The 19,615-nt window shown below is 40.6% G+C and overlaps 2 protein-coding genes across 2 annotated transcripts; both read left to right on the top strand.

The window, feature by feature from the left end:
* The first annotated feature begins 395 nt into the window (after positions 1–395).
* Positions 396–1,616, top strand: LOC103117669 (olfactory receptor 10A3-like). Its single transcript, XM_007527781.3, has one exon. It carries the CDS (start codon positions 408–410, stop codon positions 1,350–1,352), a length of 945 nt encoding a protein of 314 aa, XP_007527843.1. The 5' UTR covers positions 396–407; the 3' UTR covers positions 1,353–1,616.
* A 3,066-nt stretch (positions 1,617–4,682) lies between these two features.
* LOC103117671 (olfactory receptor 10A6) lies at positions 4,683–5,670 on the top strand. Its single transcript, XM_060176991.1, has one exon. It carries the CDS (start codon positions 4,683–4,685, stop codon positions 5,625–5,627), a length of 945 nt encoding a protein of 314 aa, XP_060032974.1. The 3' UTR covers positions 5,628–5,670.
* The last annotated feature ends 13,945 nt before the right edge of the window (positions 5,671–19,615 follow it).

The raw sequence follows: 19,615 nt of genomic DNA, 5'->3' as shown, positions 1-19,615 counted from the left end.
AGAGTAACAATACAAATGGTAAAACTAGTGATGTAGAAATGTAATAGGAATAGGGTGCAATCACATATAACCATATAATTATAATGTAAATGCACAATATGCTTCAGGTTATGCTAATTTTCTCAAAAATACATTGTATAGACATTGTATTTTTATACTGAAATATACTTTTACACTGATACCATTTTGTGCTAAATAGATATATTTTATGTCAGAATTATTCATTTTCCTTCTTATATTTGAAAGACCTACCACTTTATATAATTGTCCAGTCTCCAAAATGCCAAACTAAATTTATGTTAGGATAGGTTCTTTTTTATATCTTATCCCAGCACTATATGGTGTGAGCAAAGACTAGAATTCTCATCTCCTGGACTTCATGCTTACACAGTATGTCTATTATAGAAATGAAAAAGCAAAATCAGAGTTCTGTGGTTGAATTTATCCTCCTGGGCTTTTCTAACTTTCCTGAACTACAAGAGCAGATTTTCTGGTTTTTCTTGATTATTTACCTGGTAACTTTGATGGGAAATGCCATGATTATAGTCATCATCTCCTTGGAACACAGCCTCCATGTCCCCATGTACCAGTTTCTTCTGAACTTGTCAGTGATTGAAGTGAGTTTCACTGCAGTTATTATGCCTGAGATGATTGTGGTTCTTTCAACTGAGAAAACTACAATCACATTTGCAGGCTGCTTTTCCCAGATGTATTTCATTCTTCTTTTTGGTGGGACAGAATGCTTTCTGCTGGGGGCCATGGCTTATGACCGATATGCTGCAATCTGCCACCCTCTGAGCTACCCAGTGATTATGAACAAAAGTGTTTTCGTGAGATTAGTGACATTCTCATGGGTCTCAGGGATACTGGTGGCTACTGTGCAGACCACCTGGGTATTCAGTTTCCCCTACTGTGGTCCCAATGAAATCAATCACCTCTCTTGTGAAACTCCTGCAGTGTTAGAACTTGCATGTGCAGACACCTACTTCTTTGAAATCTACGCGTTCACGGGCACCATTTTGATTGTACTAGTTCCTTTCCTGTTGATCCTCTTGTCTTACATTCGCATTCTCGTTGCCATCGTGAAGATGTCATCAACTACTGGGAGGCAAAAGGCCTTTTCCACCTGTGCCTCCCACCTCACATCTGTCACTCTCTTCTATGGCACAGCCAACATGACTTACTTACAACCCAAAAATGGCTACACTCCGGAAACCAAGAAACTGATATCATTATCCTACTCACTTCTGACACCTCTGCTGAACCCCCTGATCTACAGCTTGAGAAACAATGAGATGAAAAGAGCATTGATGAAATTATGGAGAAGAAGAGTGGGCTCACACATATTCTGACTGTATTGAGAGCTGTGTGACATTTGGTGACTGCCTAACCGTAGTGATTTTAAATTTCACAGTGATAAAATGGCTTTCAGGGGCCAGGTGGTGGTGTAGCACCTATCTGTAGGGAAGAAGCTTCATGAGTGGTGAAGCTGTGCTGCAGATAGCTCTCTTTCTCTCTCTCTCTCTCTCTCTCTCTCTTTCTCTCTCTCCCCTTTCTATCTCCCTATCCCTTTCAATTTCTCTTGTGTCTCTATCAAAAATAAATATGTAAATAATGAAAAATTTAAAAAGTTTTCATTTCTTTATATGAGTACATTAAATTTGTTGTATTCTTCAAGTCTGGAAATACATCAGGTATCCCTCTCTTTTCAAAGTGATTGTTGCCATTTTTTTTAACAGACACATACATTTTGATATCATTTGATATAACAGTTTATCCATCTACTCCTTTGTTATACTAGAATAACTGGGGTTGGGGTGCACAGGACTTCTGTGGAAGGTGTGGTGACTAATACACATCATGCATGAGTGTGCAATTAGATCCTTGAAGTCTCATTATTAATCATTATTAATAATTATTAATTATTAAATATTAATAATTATTAATATTTTTATTATTATACAAATAATAAAAAATACAAAAAAATCAGTCGCTCTGTAGGTATATAAAAAATGATTTTTTAAAAGAACGTGAAAGAGAGAGGAGTAGCGTTCCAGCTAGTCACTCCTCTCCTGCTAACTCCCTTGGCCTTTGGTCACAGCTTTAATTCCATTTCTCTCCACTTCCTACTGGGAGATGTCACATGAAATTGAGCCTCTGGAGTGAAAAGATGTTTATTCCCTATAGTAATATGAAGGAATGGTGCTCCAGGTTTGGTCTTTGAGTTTCTGCAGCTGAGGGGCCAAGTTTAAGTCTCATTAGTTGTGCAAGAAAAAAAAAAAAAAGAAAGAAAGAAAAGGAAAGGAAACAAAAGTGGGAAGTGTTTATGATGTGATTCCAAGTTCTCTAGGGAAGGGTGCTGCTCCAGGGCATATAATTCACTATCATATCATGTGCTAGAATTGCTGTGCAGAATTACTGAGTTGTACTTAAGTAGCATTTGAATAGACACTTCTGATAAAGTAGCCTGAGGAGTAAAGAGAAGGAGCCAACAGGTAAGAAAGTACAGACTCTGTGTGGCAATTACTGGACTTGTAATTACTGTTCTTATAGCTGGAGGTACTACTGGAATGATCACTTGGTGCTCAGGAATTATCAGGTGTGACTGAAGCATTTGAATCAGTAGACTCCAGTTTTAATACTAGTCAATTTTTTCTCTTCTTTTCAGATAAATATTTTGCATTAGTTGGAGGTATACATATCTTGTATGAATTAAATATAGAAATTTGCAACAGGAATTTAGAAAATAACCCCAACTGTTATTCTGCTTTTTTTTTTTTTGGAAGTGTTTTTTTTTGTTTTTTTTTGCCTCCAGGGTTATCGGTAAGGCTCAGTGCTTGCACTATGAATCCACAGCTGTGGGTGGCCATCTTTTTTCCATTGTTGTTGTTGCTGTTATTGTTGTTGTTGTTGGATAGGACAGAGAGAAATGGAGAGAGGAGGGGAAGAAGAGAGGGGGGAGAAAAAGACACCTGCAGACCTGCTTCACCGCCTGTGAAGCAGCTCCCCTATAGTTGGGGAGCCGGGGACTCCAACTGGGATCCCTGCTCCACCACCTGGCCCTCCATCTAAATATTTTTTAAAGCTTGATTTTATTTATTTCACATTACAGACGGTTTCATGAGAGAAAGAGAGAGAGAAAGGAGATGAAAGAGAGAGAGAGAGAGAGCAAGAGAGCACAGAGCAGCACCACGCTAGTATATGTAGAGCTAGAAATCAAATTGGAAATTTCAGGCATGCAAAGTATGTGCTCCACTATCTGACCTATTTCCCAGGCAACTTATCATTGAGTTAATAAAGACAACAATGGGGGACCCGGCAGTAGTGCAGCGAGTTAAGCACACAGACCAGTGTAAGGAACCCTGTTCGAGCCCCTGGCTCCCCACCTGCAGGGGAGTCGCTTCACAGGTGGGGAAGCAGGTCTGCAGGTGTCTGTCTTTCTCTCCCCCTCTCTGTCTTCCCCTCCTCTCTCCATTTCTCTCTGTCCTAGATGAAAACAATGACAGCAATAATAACAACAACAACAATAAACAACAAGGGCACCAAACAGGGAAAAAATAACTTCCAGGAGCAGTGGACTAGTAGCGCATGCACTGAGCGCCAGCAAGGACCCTGGAGGCAAAAATAAGTAAATAAAAAATTTGACTTTAAATGGATGCTTATAATTAAACTCAGAAACAGTCAACTTGCCGTCTATGGCCTGCTAGTGACCTACTGATCTGCACTCAAGGCTCTATCACATCTTCAGCTGCGACACTTCTTTTATCCTTGGTTCTTCACTGTCCACAGTATACTTCCTCTGGTTTTGAAAACATATCCAAAGATCAGGTGGTCTCTGTTCTAGATACCTTTAGTTCAAACAAAGCAGTCCTCCTCATTATTGCTTTCTCCTTACACCTCATGTGTCTTCTACATAGGACACCATGATATTATGGTTGTCTCTTCTCTCTGTAGAAGTGTTCTTGCACTCACCGAAATCATTTTCACTTTTTCTGTCTCTTTATCTCTGTCTATTTGAGTAAGTCATGCTGAAGTCCCTGGTGATAACAAAAAAAAAAAAAAAGGGAATTCTGAGACTTTTGTCCTTTTCTCTCCACCTCTCCTTCTGACATCCCTATGATGTGAATGTTTTTCCTCTTGATATTTCCTACAGTTCTCCTGTTTTCCTTTTACTGTTTTTTGTAGTTTTCTTTTTTTTTTTTTAATGGAAAGGTCCTACAGCTCACCACTTTGCCATTTTCTACTTTACAATATTTTATTTTTACAGTTTTAGGTTTCATATTTATACAAAACAGAGAATAGATAACAATGGTAACAATACCAGGTGAATAGAACCTAATTTATAGAAGAATCATGCTTCTTTTAAGACTTTAAATTTTTTAATATTCAAACCATATAATGTAACAGTTACAAAAGAATTTTGATGTTATTTTATACTTTTCAGACAGCATTTATGAGCCAGAATTCACCACATCCTCTTTCTTATTTTAAAGATTCATTTATCTAAGTGACTGACCATTCCTCAACATTGCCAAACCGAGTTTTTGTCAGGATGAGCATCTTTTTACAGCACTTGCTAGGATTTCCAGGTCTGACTTTGGTCAAAGACTTTCAGCTACTGGACCATAACTGTAGACCTCGCACACCACATCTATAGACACACTCTGTGTTCTAGGACTGAAATGAAAAGGCAAAATCAAAGCACTGTGGTTGAATTCATCCTTTTGGGTTTTTCTAGCTTTCCTGAACTACAAGAGCAACTCTTTGGGATTTTCTTGGTTATCTATCTGGTCACCTTAGTAGGGAATGCCATCATTATAGTCACCATCTCTCTAGACCACAGACTCCATGTCCCCATGTACCTATTCCTCCAAAACTTGTCTGCCGTGGATATGAGCATCAGCGCTGTCATTATACCTGAAATGCTGGTTGTCTTCTCCACTGAGAAAACATCCATTTCATTTGTGAGTTGTTTTGCCCAGATGTATTTCATCCTCTTTTTTGGGGGGACTGAATGTTTTCTCCTGGGGGCAATGGCTTATGATCGATATGCTGCAATCTGCCACCCTCTGAACTACCCAGTCATTATGAACAAAAGGGCTTTTGTGAGATTAGTTTTATGCTCATGGGCCTTGGGTTTCATGTTGGGTACTGTGCAAACATCATGGGTGTCCAGTTTTCCCTTTTGTGGTCCCAATGAAATCAATCATATCTCTTGTGAAACCCCAGCTGTACTAGAGCTTGCATGTGCAGACACCTACTTCTTTGAAATCTATGCGTTCACGGGCACCATTTTGATTATCTTGATTCCTTTCTTACTGATCCTCTTGTCGTATACTCGAATTCTCTTTGCCATCCTGAAGATGCCATCAACCACTGGGAGGCAAAAGGCCTTTTCCACCTGTGCCTCCCACCTCACATCTGTCACTCTCTTCTATGGCACAGCCAACATGACTTACTTACAACCCAAAAATGGCTACTCTCCGGAAACCAAGAAACTGATATCATTGTCCTACTCACTTCTGACACCTCTGCTGAACCCCCTGATCTACAGCTTGAGAAACAATGAGATGAAAAGAGCCTTGATGAAACTATGGCGAAGAAGAGTGGATTCACACACTTTCTGATTGTACTGAGAGTCTTGTGATAGTTAGCCACTGCCCAACTGAACTGTAATTTTATATATATAATAAATAGCAAAAAGTTTGTATGTCTTATTTTCAAAATAACTAACTTTCTGAGCTTTGTTATTTCTTAATTTATTAGGGGTCCTGTGGGCATATGTGTAAGTAAATTTTTGTTGAGACAACACTGTGATTATATGTTAATATGTTTCAGATGTGCTGCTTTAAAATTCAACATTTGCATCAACTCCATTGTGGCCATCATCAAGTTTGACTGTTATCAATTTCTATAAAACTGAGCTGGGGCATCTTTACATATTCCCCCCCGTTTTATATTCATATATGGTATTCTTTCTTTTTGGGCATAACAGAATTTCTTAAAAGGCACCTGTTGGTGGTCATACTGGTGTTAGGTGTTTTTTTTTTTAAATTTCTGTAGAAAGTGCTAAATTGCCTAATTTTGCACATTTGGAAATGATGCATTACCTTCTGGCAGTGTGCCTCACAACGTGGCTTAGAAGGCTGAAAACCACTGTAACTTTTCGAACATTCCTAAGTACTGTCAAGGTTTTCAGATGACACTAATGACATTAGGCTGCCAGTTTTATCATTTATTTCTATTTAGAAAATGTTGTTCTCCAAAAACTGTGTGGCTACAGGGGTGTGATTTCACATTGCCCCCCAAAGTATGTGTCAGCACACCTCTCCCCTACCTGCCCCCCACCACAGTGCCATACAGACTGTTTCACTGACTGAGTGGAGCTCCAAAAAGCCAATAAACAAAGAAGTGCATTATTTTAAACATTCAGAGTGGAAATCTGTTCAATAAATGAAATTAAAAAATACAGTGTACCCTTTGACAGTCATCTTCCATCTTCCCATCCAGTTCTAGACAAAGTGTTCTACTATTTGTTCCTATGTATTGTTATTATTATTATTATTACCTCCAGGGTTATTGCTGGGGCTCGGTGCCTGCACCACGAATCCACTGCTCCTGGAGGCTAATTTTTCCCTTTTGTTGCTTTTGTTGTTTTATCGTTGTTGTGGCTATTATTATTGCTGTTATTGATGTCGTTGTTGTTGGATAGGACAGAGAAATGGAGAGAGGAGGGGAGTCAGAGAAGGAAAGAGAAAGATAGACACCTGCAGACCTGCTTCACTGCTTGGGAAGCGACTCCCCCCTTGCAGGTGGGGATCCAGGGGCTCCAACTGGGATTCTTACACTGGTCCTTGTGCTTCGTGCCATGTGCACTTAACCCGCTGTGCTACTGCCCGACCCCCATATTATTATTTTTTTTTAAAAATTAATGTCTACTTACCTATCCTGTTACTATTATTTTTTAATAGGGGCCAGGCTGTGGTGCACCTGATAGAGTGCACATGTCACCATGTATGAGGTACTGGGTTCAAGTACATGGTCTCTACCTGCAGGGGTGGGAGAAAGCTTCAGAAGCAATGAAACAGTGCTGCAGGTGCCTCCCTCTCCCTCTCCTCTCCCCCTCCCCCCTCTCTCCCCATTCTACTCCTCTTTGTCTCTATCAAAAGAAAAAAAAGTAAAATAAAAGAGAAAGAAATGTTTGTCAGCAATGGTGAGTAGTTGTGTAAGCATAACCATGATGGCAAAAAATAAAATAATTCTTAATAGATAAAAAAAAAAACAAACAAAACGTCTCTACAGATTGTTGAAGTATCAAGCTCAATAAATTCTTCTCCTTACCTAATTTGTTGTCCTTTGTGGTAAAGTCTAAACTGGCAAGATATCTATAGAATTATAAGGCACAATGGCATGTCTATGTAACAGAATACACAACTATTAGCCCCAGATGGGCTGAAGATCTGAGTATAAGACATGAAACCACAACATATTGGGCTGTCAGAAAAGCCATGACACATTTTTTTTTTTGCACAGAAAAACAAAAGAAATATGTTACGACTTTTCCAGCAAGCCAATATATGTGTTAAAGAAAGTCTAGAGGGCATATGCTCCTTGTAATCATCTTTAGAGATGTCCTGGAGATTCAACTCCAATGGCAAGTCAAACAGAAACAAAGTAAACAAATGAGATTACATCAAACTAAATGGGGGAAGTTATTTTCAAATCATACAGACTACAAGGGATTATTATTTTAAAAATAAAAAGAGTTCGGATACTAAACAACAAAACAATCCAATCCATTGCACCAAAGTTAAAGACTCTGGGGTGGGGTGGGGGGGTTCAGGTCCTGGAACATGATGGCAGAGGAGGACCTAGTGGGGGTTGAATTGTTATGTGGAAAACTGGGAAATGCTGTACATGTATAAACTATTGTACTTTACTGTCAACTGTAAATCATCAATCCCCCAATAAAGAAATAAAAAAAAATCCAACTGAAAAATTGGTGATCAGCAAAGATATATAGAGAAATTATACAGGTGACCCAGACCAAAACTGGAAGTAAGCCAGAGGTCCAACGACAGATGAGTGGTTAAGAGAGTTGTGGGGAGTCCGGCGGTAGCACATCGGGTTAAGCACACATGGCGCAGAGTGAGGACCAGCGTAAGGACCCCAGTTCCAGCCCCTGGCAACAAAAGGGAATAAATAAATAACTATTTTTTAAAAAAGAAAGTTGTGGTATGTAAGCACAATGGAATTTACTCATTTGTAAGAAATGATGAGACCTTCCTTAATAAATTGCTGAACAATAAACCCTCAATTCCATGAGCCAGTCTTGTATGGTAAAGGGGGATGATAAGAACCTCTGTTTTGTGGACAATTTGAACAAAAGCTGTCAGTAGCCCGGGGACCTTCTGCTTGTGATCAGCTTTGGGAAGGGGATGGAAACAGTCTTGTGGGACTGAGTCCTTCACCTGTGGGGTCTGACACTATATTCAGGCAATGTTGGAAGTGAGTTAAATTGTGAGAGATCCAGTGGGTCCTGCATAGTTGCTATGGGTATATGTGTGTGTGTGTGGGGGGGGGCTCACATCAGATGACTAGACGTGTCAGAAGTGAAGTGCTGTGCATGTGGTTGCTGTGTGAGAGCAAAGAACAGTAAGTGGAAAACCTTTGGATGTGGTTATTTTTCTCCTTTGCCTCACCCTGGATGGAGCTTGAAGGAATCATGTCAAGCGAGATAAGCCACAAAGGGAAGGATTAATATGGGATGATCTTGCTTGTAGGCTGAACACCAGAAACAAAAGCAGAAAGAAAATACAGAGTAAAACTTGGACAAGGCTTGGTGTATTGCACCAATGTAAAGGACTTGGGGAGGAGGGCAAGGAGGGGGCTGGGTCCTTTGGGGTCCCGCTGCATGAAGGTGAAAAGGACCTAATTTGTAGGTGAGAGTGTTTTGCAGGTACCTGTCACTGGGAGGTGAGAAGTTGTAGCCATATGTCAACAACTTCCCCCAATAAAATGATAGAAAAACAAAACTAGTGGAAAACTGATATTTCTCATTAGTTCACAGCCTTAGCACTAGTATACAATTATGTGAAGCCTGAGCTCAAATGCTTCACCAACTTCTAAATATAAGGAGCCTTCTGGATTCTAAAGTCCTTTAGTTTGCTTCTTTTTTGCAGTTCACAGGCCTCAGCCCCTCCTAGTTTCATAGTCTCTAGTAGCTGTATGGGAATGGGAAGACCCAGAAGGATAAAGAGACACACTTAACATGGAGACAGAGGATCTAGTAGCTTGGCTGTGGTGCTAATTTCTGTCTCCTCTAGGCTTTCTGGGATAGCTTAGTTTGATTCTGCTCAAGGTTACTTGAGCAGCCTGTTGAGACAGAGTTGCCATTGTGTTTTATTGAGGTTGAGTCCAGTTATTCAACTTTGGAAAGCCATCATTTGCCTAACAGGAAGACTCTTCCCACTTCCTTTATGTCTAAGCAGGACCAATTTTTCAGCACATGAAATGCTTAAATGACTGGCACTGTTTCATACGTAGTACAGAACATACTCACTAGTATGTCTAGTTTGTGAGGGAGGAAAGCCATTCTAAGCAACCATCTGAGAGGTCACAGTAGCTAGTGAGCAGGTTCAACAAGGCTCAAATACAAGGCTTCCAGGGGAACTCCATACACTGATGAGAAAGTCACAGAAGGGGGGCTGGGCAGTAGCGCAGCACATTAATTACACATAGCATGCAGTTCGAGCCTCCCAGCTCCCCACCTGCAGGGGGTTTGCCTCACAAGCAGGTCTGCAGGTGTCTTTCTCTTCTCTCTATCTTCCCCTCCTCTCTTGATTTCTCTCTGTCCTGTCCAACAACAGCAGCTATAACAACAATAACAATAACAACAACAACAACAAGGGCAACAAGATGGAAAAAAAATGGCCTTCAGGAGCAGTGGATTCATAGTGCAGACACTGAGCCCCAGCGATAACCCTGAAGGCAAAAAAAAAAAAAAAAAAAAAACTTAAGGCAAATGTTCAATGTCATTACCAAACAATGAACTGAAACAACTAAGAATGGGGCCACTCTAGTATTCTAGTGACAATAACTGCTATGCCTAATCAAGAAATGCCAGGCAAGTCTAGTGATATGACTGCAGTGGCGAACTAGAAAATCTGTAGGTGATTCCTGAAGTCCTGAGTGAACTGAGCAAGTTCTATGATGCCACAGCCATGAGGAAACAGCAAAATGAGTCTGAATTCTGACCCATCGTAATACAGGGTTACTCAATTTCATAGAAGAGTCTGAAGTACATGACTGGAATACTTTTATTTTCTTTTTTTTTAAAGATTTTATTTATTTATTAATGAGAAAGATAGGAGAGAGAGAAAGAACCAGACGTCACTCTGGTACATGTGCTGCTGGGGATTGAACTCAGGACCTCATGCTTGAGAGTCTCATGCTTGAGAGCCTTAGCCACTGTACCACCTCCCAGACCACTGACCCTAACTTTTCTAATTAGTCAGTTGAACTGTGTTCCACCTACCTCACCTACTGAAAGTGCTAAATCTCAGTACCTAGAAGTGTGACCTCATTTAGAGAAAAATCACTGCAGAGGTGTCAGGCTGAAGTGAAATCATTAGAATTAGTTTAAACTGTGTTAATCCTGTAGCGTTAACACTTTTGTTGTTGCTGCTGCTATTGCTAGGCCTTCACTGTTGCAAACTGACATTTATCAGGTCTATATAGAGGTGCAGGAAGAAAGAGTGAAAAAAATATAAATGCCCATTGGTAGATGACTGGATAAAGAAGTTATGGGATATATACTCCATGGAATACTACTATGCAATGAAAAAAAAGATGATATAGTGTTCTTTTGGACAAAATGGATTGAACTGGAGATGATTATTCTTTATTAATTTATTTTTTTTGTTTTTATCAGAGCACTGTTCAGCTCTGGTTTATGGTGGTGCAGGGGATTGAACCTGGAACTCTGGAGTCTCAGACATGAGAGTCTCTTTGCATAACCCTTATGCTATCTACCCCTGCTCTGGAGATGATTATTCTTAGCAAAATAAGTAGAGGTGAAAGACCTCATGGTTTCACTCAGAGAACTGAAACATAAGAACTTGGAGAAAAAAAAAAAGGAGGAGGAAGAGATGGAGGAGGTAAAGAAAGGGGAGGAAAAATAAACCCAGAAGTAAACAAGCTGTTTATAAGACTTTGTGAGAGCTGTGGTGGTTACCACTGGGAGGGTAGGGGCAGAAAACTTGATTTCCCTCTAAAAAAGAACACTAATGGTGGATCTCCAATCATAGAAGACCCCCCCCCTTCCAGTTAGCCTCTCCCAACAATCAACCTCCAAGCCATGCCTAAGGAAATCTTTCCTGTCTTCACTATGAAGTTTTCCTACTTTGCTGTCTATTGATAAGTTAAATGTAAGTGGATAGCCGATTCCCTTTTCATAACACATTCTGAATAAATAGCTGACCTGTCCACATTTGGGCCTGTTTGACATTTGCATTATGCTGCAAGTGAACCATCATCAGCCTTGAGCCCTTCATTTAGATGATTCATATACATGAGCTTGGTGTAAGGCAGTCTCGGTGCATTTTCTGCAGCCTGCAGTTAAATATCTAAAGTGATACAGCTGATTTTTTTAAAGTTACTTTTAATATAGTATAGTATACAACATAGCTACTCATAGATTTTATTTTATTATTAATTTTTTTTTTTTGCTACTTACATATTTCCTACCTCATCTTCCCTGTATCTTGTAGCTAGTTGGCTCAGAAGCAGACCCTGCAGCAATCAAGTTCTTGACCCTGTTGTGGAAAGAACACTCACAAACCCTTGCCACTAAAGTGCCTCCTCTCGATTTCCCTTCCTTTTATTATTAATTCAGGGGCTTAAAAGTAAAGCCTATGATCCATGTTTGCCCCTATGAAGGGAAGCTATAAAATGAGAACCAGGCTACTCCTGCCTACACTTTATAAGAGGCTTTACTCTCAGTATCTCCTATTATGCTTTTATATCTTCTTGAAACCCCAAACCATCTAGAACAGGTTAGGATTAATTAAGTGAAAGTGTTTATTTAAGAAATTTCTTCTATGGCCTGAAAGTAACATCCATACCCCCAACTCAAATTGTATATAGTCTCACTGTCTGACCTAGTGGACAGAAAGCTTATTCAATAGAGACAACTCAATACAGCTCAAATGATACACAAAATAATAGAAAGGAAATGCCTTCAAATTCACTGTCATGAACACTCTTACCAAGAGGGCCTCAACATTTCCCTGAGTTTCAGTGAACTTTACACAGGGTTCTTCCTGACTTTTGGCCCCTGACCTTCAGAAAACTTGCAAGCAGGCGGTCAGGCAGTGCAATACTCTATTAAGCACATATAGTACTAAGTGCAAGGATCTGGGTTCAAAGCCCTGCTCCCCACCTGCAGGGGTGCTTCACAAGCAGTGAAGCAAGTCTGCAGGTGCCTTTCTTTCTCCCTTGAGATCTCCCCCTCCTCTCTCAATTTTTTTGTCCTATCCCATAAAATGGAGAAAATGGTCTCCAGGAGCAGTGAATTTGTAGTGCCAGCACCAAGCCCCAGTGATGACCCTGGAGGCAAAAAAAGAAAAGAAAAAGAAACCGTGTTAGCACATTTCCCCCCTGAATCCTTTGAAACAATATCCTGCCACAAAACTATTAGAAAATGTGCTTCTTTAGGTAAATTCAGTCAGCAAACACAGCTGACTTACGGTACTCCAGTGCCCTCCAGTTATTAAAAAAAAAAAAATCTCACGATCCTTTGTTTCATTTCTTCTTCTGTTACATAATCTATTATAAAGTCTTTGACCTGTTTAGCCTTGTGACTCGTGCGCTCAACCAGGTGAGCCTGTTTATCTGTCTTCTGTCCAGTGCAGTTCTTACTTGAAAAGCTCTTTTAAATATGAACTCCAAATAGAGTGAGAGCAGAAAAAAAAAAAAAAAAACACCTCCCACCTCTCATGTGGCTTACTGCCTACTTGAACGTGGTTTTCCTATTTCACTGTCTTCACTCCACTATTCTTAGAGACTACTGACCTAGCATGAAACAAATCACTGGGATTCTCATTACAGTATCTCCCCCTGATAAAGAACTATTGAGTTTTAAATGGGGACTCTGATGTATCTATTTATGAGAAAGATAGGAGGAGAGAGAAAGAACCAGACATCACTCTGGTACATGTGCTGTCGGGGATCGAACTGGCAACCTCATGCTTGAGAGTCCAAAGCTTTACCACTGCGCCACCTCCCGGATCGACTCTGATGTATCTATGATATCCTAAGACTCTTTCAAACCTGCCTCTGGATATGAACACACCTTGCAGTGAACAGGTTGGAAGGTGCCAGGCACTTAGGTCTGACCACCATAAGCTTCACAGTGTCAGCTGTACAGTTTTCTATCACTCAAGAGCCTTAAAAATCTGAGCCCCACCCCACTCGGGAAAAATAGAGACAGGCTGAGGGTATGGGTCCGCCTACCAACACCCATGTCCAATGGAGAAGCAATTACAGAAGCCAGAACTCCCACCTTCTGCACCCCATAAAGAATTTTGGTCTATTACTCCCAGAGGGATAAAGAATAGGGTAACTTCCAGTGGAGGAGATGGAATGTGACACTCTGGTGGTGGGAATTATGTGGAAGTTTACCCCTCTTATCCTACGGTCTTGTTGATCATTATTAAATCGCTAATAATTTCTCAGGCTTGCCCAAAGAGTTCTTGTGACAACTCCCTGGACTTAATCTTTGCCTTAAAATAATTTCTTTAAAAAGTTGTTTAGTAGGTGTTACTGCAAGCAAGAAATGAGAAACAGCTTTATTTTTATTATATATATATATATTAATATTGCCACCAGGGTAATCACTGTATCACTGGGACTTGGTATCTGTACAACAAATCCACTGCTCTAAGCAGCCATTCCCTCCCCCTTTTTTTTTTCTTTTCTTTCATTTTTATTTGATAGGACAGAAAGAAATCGAGAAGGGAGGGTCATATAAGGAGAGAGAAATCACCTGCAGAACTGCTTCACTGCTCATGAGGACTGGGTGCTTGGATCTGGGTTCTTGTGCATGGCAATGTGTGGGCTCAACTGTGTGCGCTACTGCCCAGACCCTAGTTTTATTTTTTATTAATGTATTCTATATTCTGTGGAAAAGCTTAATTTCATGGTCATTAATTCATTTTATATCTCTAATATTTTTTTAAACTATAGCTGAAAGAAACTAGTCAGCACTTCTGATATTTCATTTGGAAATTTTCTTTTTTAAATTAAATTAAATGTTTTAAATGGTTAGAATTTAATCTTCTTTTTTCTTACAAACTATTTTATTTATTTTATTTTAATGAGAGAGATACAGATACAAAGACCTGAACATTGCTCAGCTCTGGTGATGCTGGGGATTGGCTTGAACCTGGGACTCTCGAGTGTCAGGCATGAAACACTAACCATTATGCTAACTATTATGCTATCCGTCTCCCTAGCCTGGACCAGATTTTCAGATTTGCCATTTTACTGATAGATTTTAAACTTTCTGCATTGTTTTAAGTGATAACTTTATTAAGTAAGCCTCCTGTCAATGAATGCAAAGCTCCAGGGAGGATTTGATACTCTACACCAAAAACGAGCTAAATTCCTACTGCCACCTAGTGGCTCAAGCACGCAATTGCTATAGTCTCTGCTGGGGACTGGACAGTGACACACCTGCGCCCGGTAGAGCCTACCTGTTATCTTGCTCAAGGACCCGAGTTCAAGCCTCCAGTCCCTACCTGCAGGGTGGGGACTTCACAAGCGGTAACGCAGTCTGCAGGTGTCTCTCTTCCTATCTCGCCTTTCATCTGATGATGATGTGTAGGGAACTATTCTTGTTCCTGGTGAACTAGCGTTACTGATGAACTTACAAAAAGCAATAGACTTGATCATTTCATCTCTGGGACAGTGAAATTTGGGCAGATGGAGACCGTGGTGGTGGGTCATCTCCTCGACAGATGGAGGAGTTGTTCTTGATGGATTTAGGAGCAGGAAGACAGGTGCATCATCTGTTCTGCCCTTATCCCATTTCTGTCCCATCTTTGTTCTCTTGTCACTGCCATCACCACAGGCATCATCTACCCTCTCTCTATAACACATTTACATGTAGGTTATGTCTACTATGTCACTGGAGGATCCACTTAGACATTCAAAGTCATTCACTGGGAGCCTGCTGTGTGCAGACTGTTGGCTGAGGTGGTGCACTAAGAGGAGACACAACCGTTCACTTGTCGAAGCTACAGCTGAATGGCTGAAGCACATAAATAAAGTCTCACAACACTGAGCTGAGTGTTCTAGTTGTGGTGAGTCATTGTGCTGTGCTGGATAGCTCTTTTTAGTCTCGGAATCAGTGCAGGAGGTTGATGTGGTCGTAGTTTGGAAGACTAAGAGTTAATTAAGTGCAAAAAATATTTTTTTAAAAAGACTACTTCTAGGGACAAGCTAGTGTCTAAGGATTATGATATGGATTTTGACCTCTCAAGTAGAAAGAAGTGTGTGACAACTTCATAGCATCTTTTGATGTGTATGTGTCACCAAGGTTGTCCCTGGAGTTTGGTGCTTACACAATTACACTGCTCCCAGTGGCCATATTTTCCCCTTTGAGATACACACACACACACACACACACATATATATATATATATATATATATATATATATAGAGAGAGAGAGAGAGAGAGAGAGAGAGGGAAAGAAAGAATGTGTGTTAAATGTACATAGCATGAAGCGTAAGGACCTGTGCAAGGATCTCAGTTCAAGGCCCTGGCTCTCCACCTGCAGAAGGGTCACTTCACAGGCAGTGTCTGTATTTCCTCCTCTCTCACTTCCCCATCTCTCTCTATTTCTCCGTCCTATTCTTAAACAAACAAACAAACAAACAATGAATAGGAATAGGAAAGCTATCAAGGGAGGGGATGGGATATAGAGTTCTGATGATGGGAACTGTGTGGAACTGTACCCCCATTATCCTATGGTCTTGTCAGTATTTCCATTTTATAAATGAAAATTAAAAAAACACAATGGCCTCCAGGAGCAGTGGATTCGTAGTTCTGGCACTGAGCCCCAGCAATAACCCTGGAGGCAAAGAAAGGGGGGGGGGAGAAAGAGAGAGAGGAAAGGGACGGAAAGAATAGAAAAGAAGAGAGATACCCACAGTACTGTTCCATCACTCATGAATTTTTTCCCTTGCTGCAGGTAGGGACTGAGGACTGGGGCCTGAACCTGGGTTCTTGTGCATAGTGGTTGGGTGGGATTAGATCACAGGATTTTTGGTACTCAAGAGTCCATATTTTTGGCCAGTCAGATGGCTCTATCGCTTTTCTGGTGATTGATTGAAGCACAGGACTGTAACTACTCTCAGGTTGAGCTGAAGGGTCGCAGGCATCGCTCCAATGGCCCTGCCCTGAGCTCTTGTCTCTCATGTATAACCCCAGGCTGGGGCACCTTCCTGTAGGTGGCCACAGTGGGCAGTGCTGCAGGCCTGAAATAGTCCCTAAGCAGATGCTGTGGGCAGAATCGGCTAGACCAATACCGACTGCTGTCTGTGGGGCCAGGCTGCATCCTTCATCCTTCCTTGCACAGTTTCCCTGGGATCGAAACGATCCCATCAAAGACAGTGATTTGGGCATAAGGACAAAGAAGGAATTCATTTTAGGAAGTTCATGTTTCCCTGACCCTTTGACTTTTCAGCCATGCCTTTAGATGGAAAAATTAAGTATGGCTGTATTTGAGAATTCTCCCAACTTCTATCATTACTGTTTCCAAGTATGACTTTTTTTTTTTTCAATTGTAGCTTTTAGATAATAAGCTGTGAACTTGTGATGTTTGGCAAACTTAAAGAATATCAAGTTACCTATGAGACTGTGGCCACATCTTGCTTTTCTTCAAAGTTAACCTAGGCCTCTCAACCAACGATGACAGGGGAATTACAGTGTGTTTTATAAACATAAGACGCAGACAGAATATAAAATAAAATAAAGCTATGTTAAACTTGTAAGATGTGAGATGGCCCACTTGGTTGTAGCCTTTCGCTGTTTGTTCAGCCTATCTATTTCTAGATGTTTATCGATCCAGTCTGACTACAGACCCCTGACCCTCGCCCACGCCTGTCTACGTAACTACAACCAGGCCTTGTCTTTCTTCAAAGTTAGCTTAAACTTCCTGACCCCCTCCTCACTAAAAAAAAAAAAAAAAAAAAAAAAAAAGATATCAAGTTACTGTTTCAACATTAAATGAGAGCAAACCTAATTTAAGTCTTTGGGTTTCTGGGTGAGATGTTTTCAGTTTTCTGTCATATAAAAATAGGGGCAAAAAAAAATGAGTCCCCGGCTTCCCACTTGAAAGGGGAAGCAGATCTGTAGGTATCTATCTTTCTTGCCCCCCCTTTCTCTTTCCCTCCTCTCTCAATTTCTTTCTGTCCTATCCAACAACAACAGCTTCAACAAGAACAACAACAACAACAGCAATAATAACAGCAGCAGCAATACACAATGGGAAAAAAATGACCGCCAGGCACAGTGGATTTGTAGTGCAGCCACTGAGCACCAATAACCCTGGAGGCAAAAATAAAATAAAAAATAAATAAATAAAATAAAATAAAAACAGGAGCTGGAAATCTCAGATGGCATTATAAGAATGTCCCAACAAGAGTGTTAGCGAGCGAAATCAAACCACCATCCACTGCAAGGAAGCAAAAGATGTTTATTCACGAATTGCAATCCGGGCCGAGATGGTGACTGGTGTTAGTCTACCAAGCTCGACCCTGAACAAAGCTCAAACCATACAATTTATAGGAATTCAGACTCCACTCAGGGAGGGGGAACACATCACCTTATCAGCCTATATCCAATCATTTCAAACTTAGCAAAAGCCTGATCCATTCAGAGCAAAGCATGGGCTAGTTTTAGACATCACACCAGACCAATAGGTCCCAGCCAAAGTGGGGGTCACCACATTTTTTTGTTCTTTATTGGGACCACCGACCATCTGTTTGCAATCTGTCGGGCCATCATTTGTCAGGCCATTTTTAACTGTCTGGTAACAGTATTCTGTTGCAGAGGTCATGAGGAGTCCTGCTCGCTGCAGGGTCTGTCAAAATAATTGATGGTCTCTTAGGTTCTGTCGTGGGGAAGAGGGCAAGGAATTTTCCACCTCACTGGGCAGGAGGGCAAAAAGCAACTATATTTAAACTATTCTTAAAACTCAAACTCAAAAAGCAACTATACTTATAACTATTCTAGAGTTACTGCCTCTCACAAAGAGGTCAGAAATCCCTTTAGGTTGGGTTGTACCCAAAAGCGCAGAAAGATTAAGAGAAGGGCACTGATAGGTCCATCTTACTAACTGCAGACTTTTGAGCCTGACAAGATGGTTCACTTGGATTGTGAGTCTGCTTTGCCACAGACAGGACCCAGGTTTCAACCTAGTCCCTTCTGCCCTGGAGAAATCCTCAGCGTTGTGGGATCTTTCCCTCACTGTCTGTCTTTCTTATCTGCATCAGTCAGCCCAGAATGGTGAAACCTTGATGAGGAAAAAAGATGCAAATTTTTTAATTTTCTTAGTTTACTGCTTTGATTTTATGGAAATAGATGTATCCAATGACTGATGTTGTTTTCGACGGGTTATGTTGTTTTCACCGGGCTGGCTTCACGGGCGGGCAACAGACAACCAGGGACTCATGGTTGAGCTGTAGGTAGTATCTCTTTATTCATGCAGGACGCAGCGCAATCTATACCAAGCTAAGCTAAACTCAAGGTACCCTAAAACTCACAATGCTGTCTTTATATATACTTGCCAAGTAGGGTGGAAACAGGATGTGACAGAGAGGGTGGAGAGAAAAGTGACTGGTGAAAATCAGAGTGTGACAAGGAGGGGGTGGAGCAGGCGAGAATCCTATCACTGAACCACCAATGCCCTGGAGGGAGGATGGTGCTTGTTAACAGTGGTTATGTAAATAGAATGCAGTGGTTATGTAAATAGAATAGTGTTAAGCAGGGGGTATTTAAACCAAATGAAACAGAAGGGGTCTCATGCATACCAACAGACTGACTACCTTTAACTGCAATTTTGTATAGAGCAGTGGTTCTCAGACAAGATCGGGTGTGTTCAGTGTGGTATGGCCATAGACAAGCAGTGGTTCTCAAAGTTGGTTTGGGATCCCCTGGGAACTCCTCTTTAAATCTGCTAGGAGTTTTGTGAGGTGAAAATTATTTCCTAATAATACAAAAATATTATTTATTTTTCATTCTCTCAGAATTGTTCATTAGAGTTTTCCAAAAGCTATGTAGTGCAGAAGCAACATGAGAATTCATCTGTGCTTTTTCAAGTCAGACTTTAAAGATATTTACACAATACAAAGCACTATCATTCTTTAGATTCGGTAGAAACGGTAATTACTTTCTGTCAAAATATTCAGATGACATGAAATGGGTTGTCGTCATTGTTACTTTAAATGTTCTAATTCATAAATGTGTAATAGTGTTTGATCTTAATGCTTAGCACGAGAAATAGCAGTTACTATACTCTGTATGAACAAAAGCTCTTCAAATGGAAA

The sequence above is a fragment of the Erinaceus europaeus genome, chromosome 17 (assembly GCF_950295315.1).
Source record: "Erinaceus europaeus chromosome 17, mEriEur2.1, whole genome shotgun sequence".
In the NCBI taxonomy this organism is placed as follows: Eukaryota; Metazoa; Chordata; class Mammalia; order Eulipotyphla; family Erinaceidae; genus Erinaceus; species Erinaceus europaeus.
This window is presented reverse-complemented; position numbering and strand designations above follow the sequence as displayed.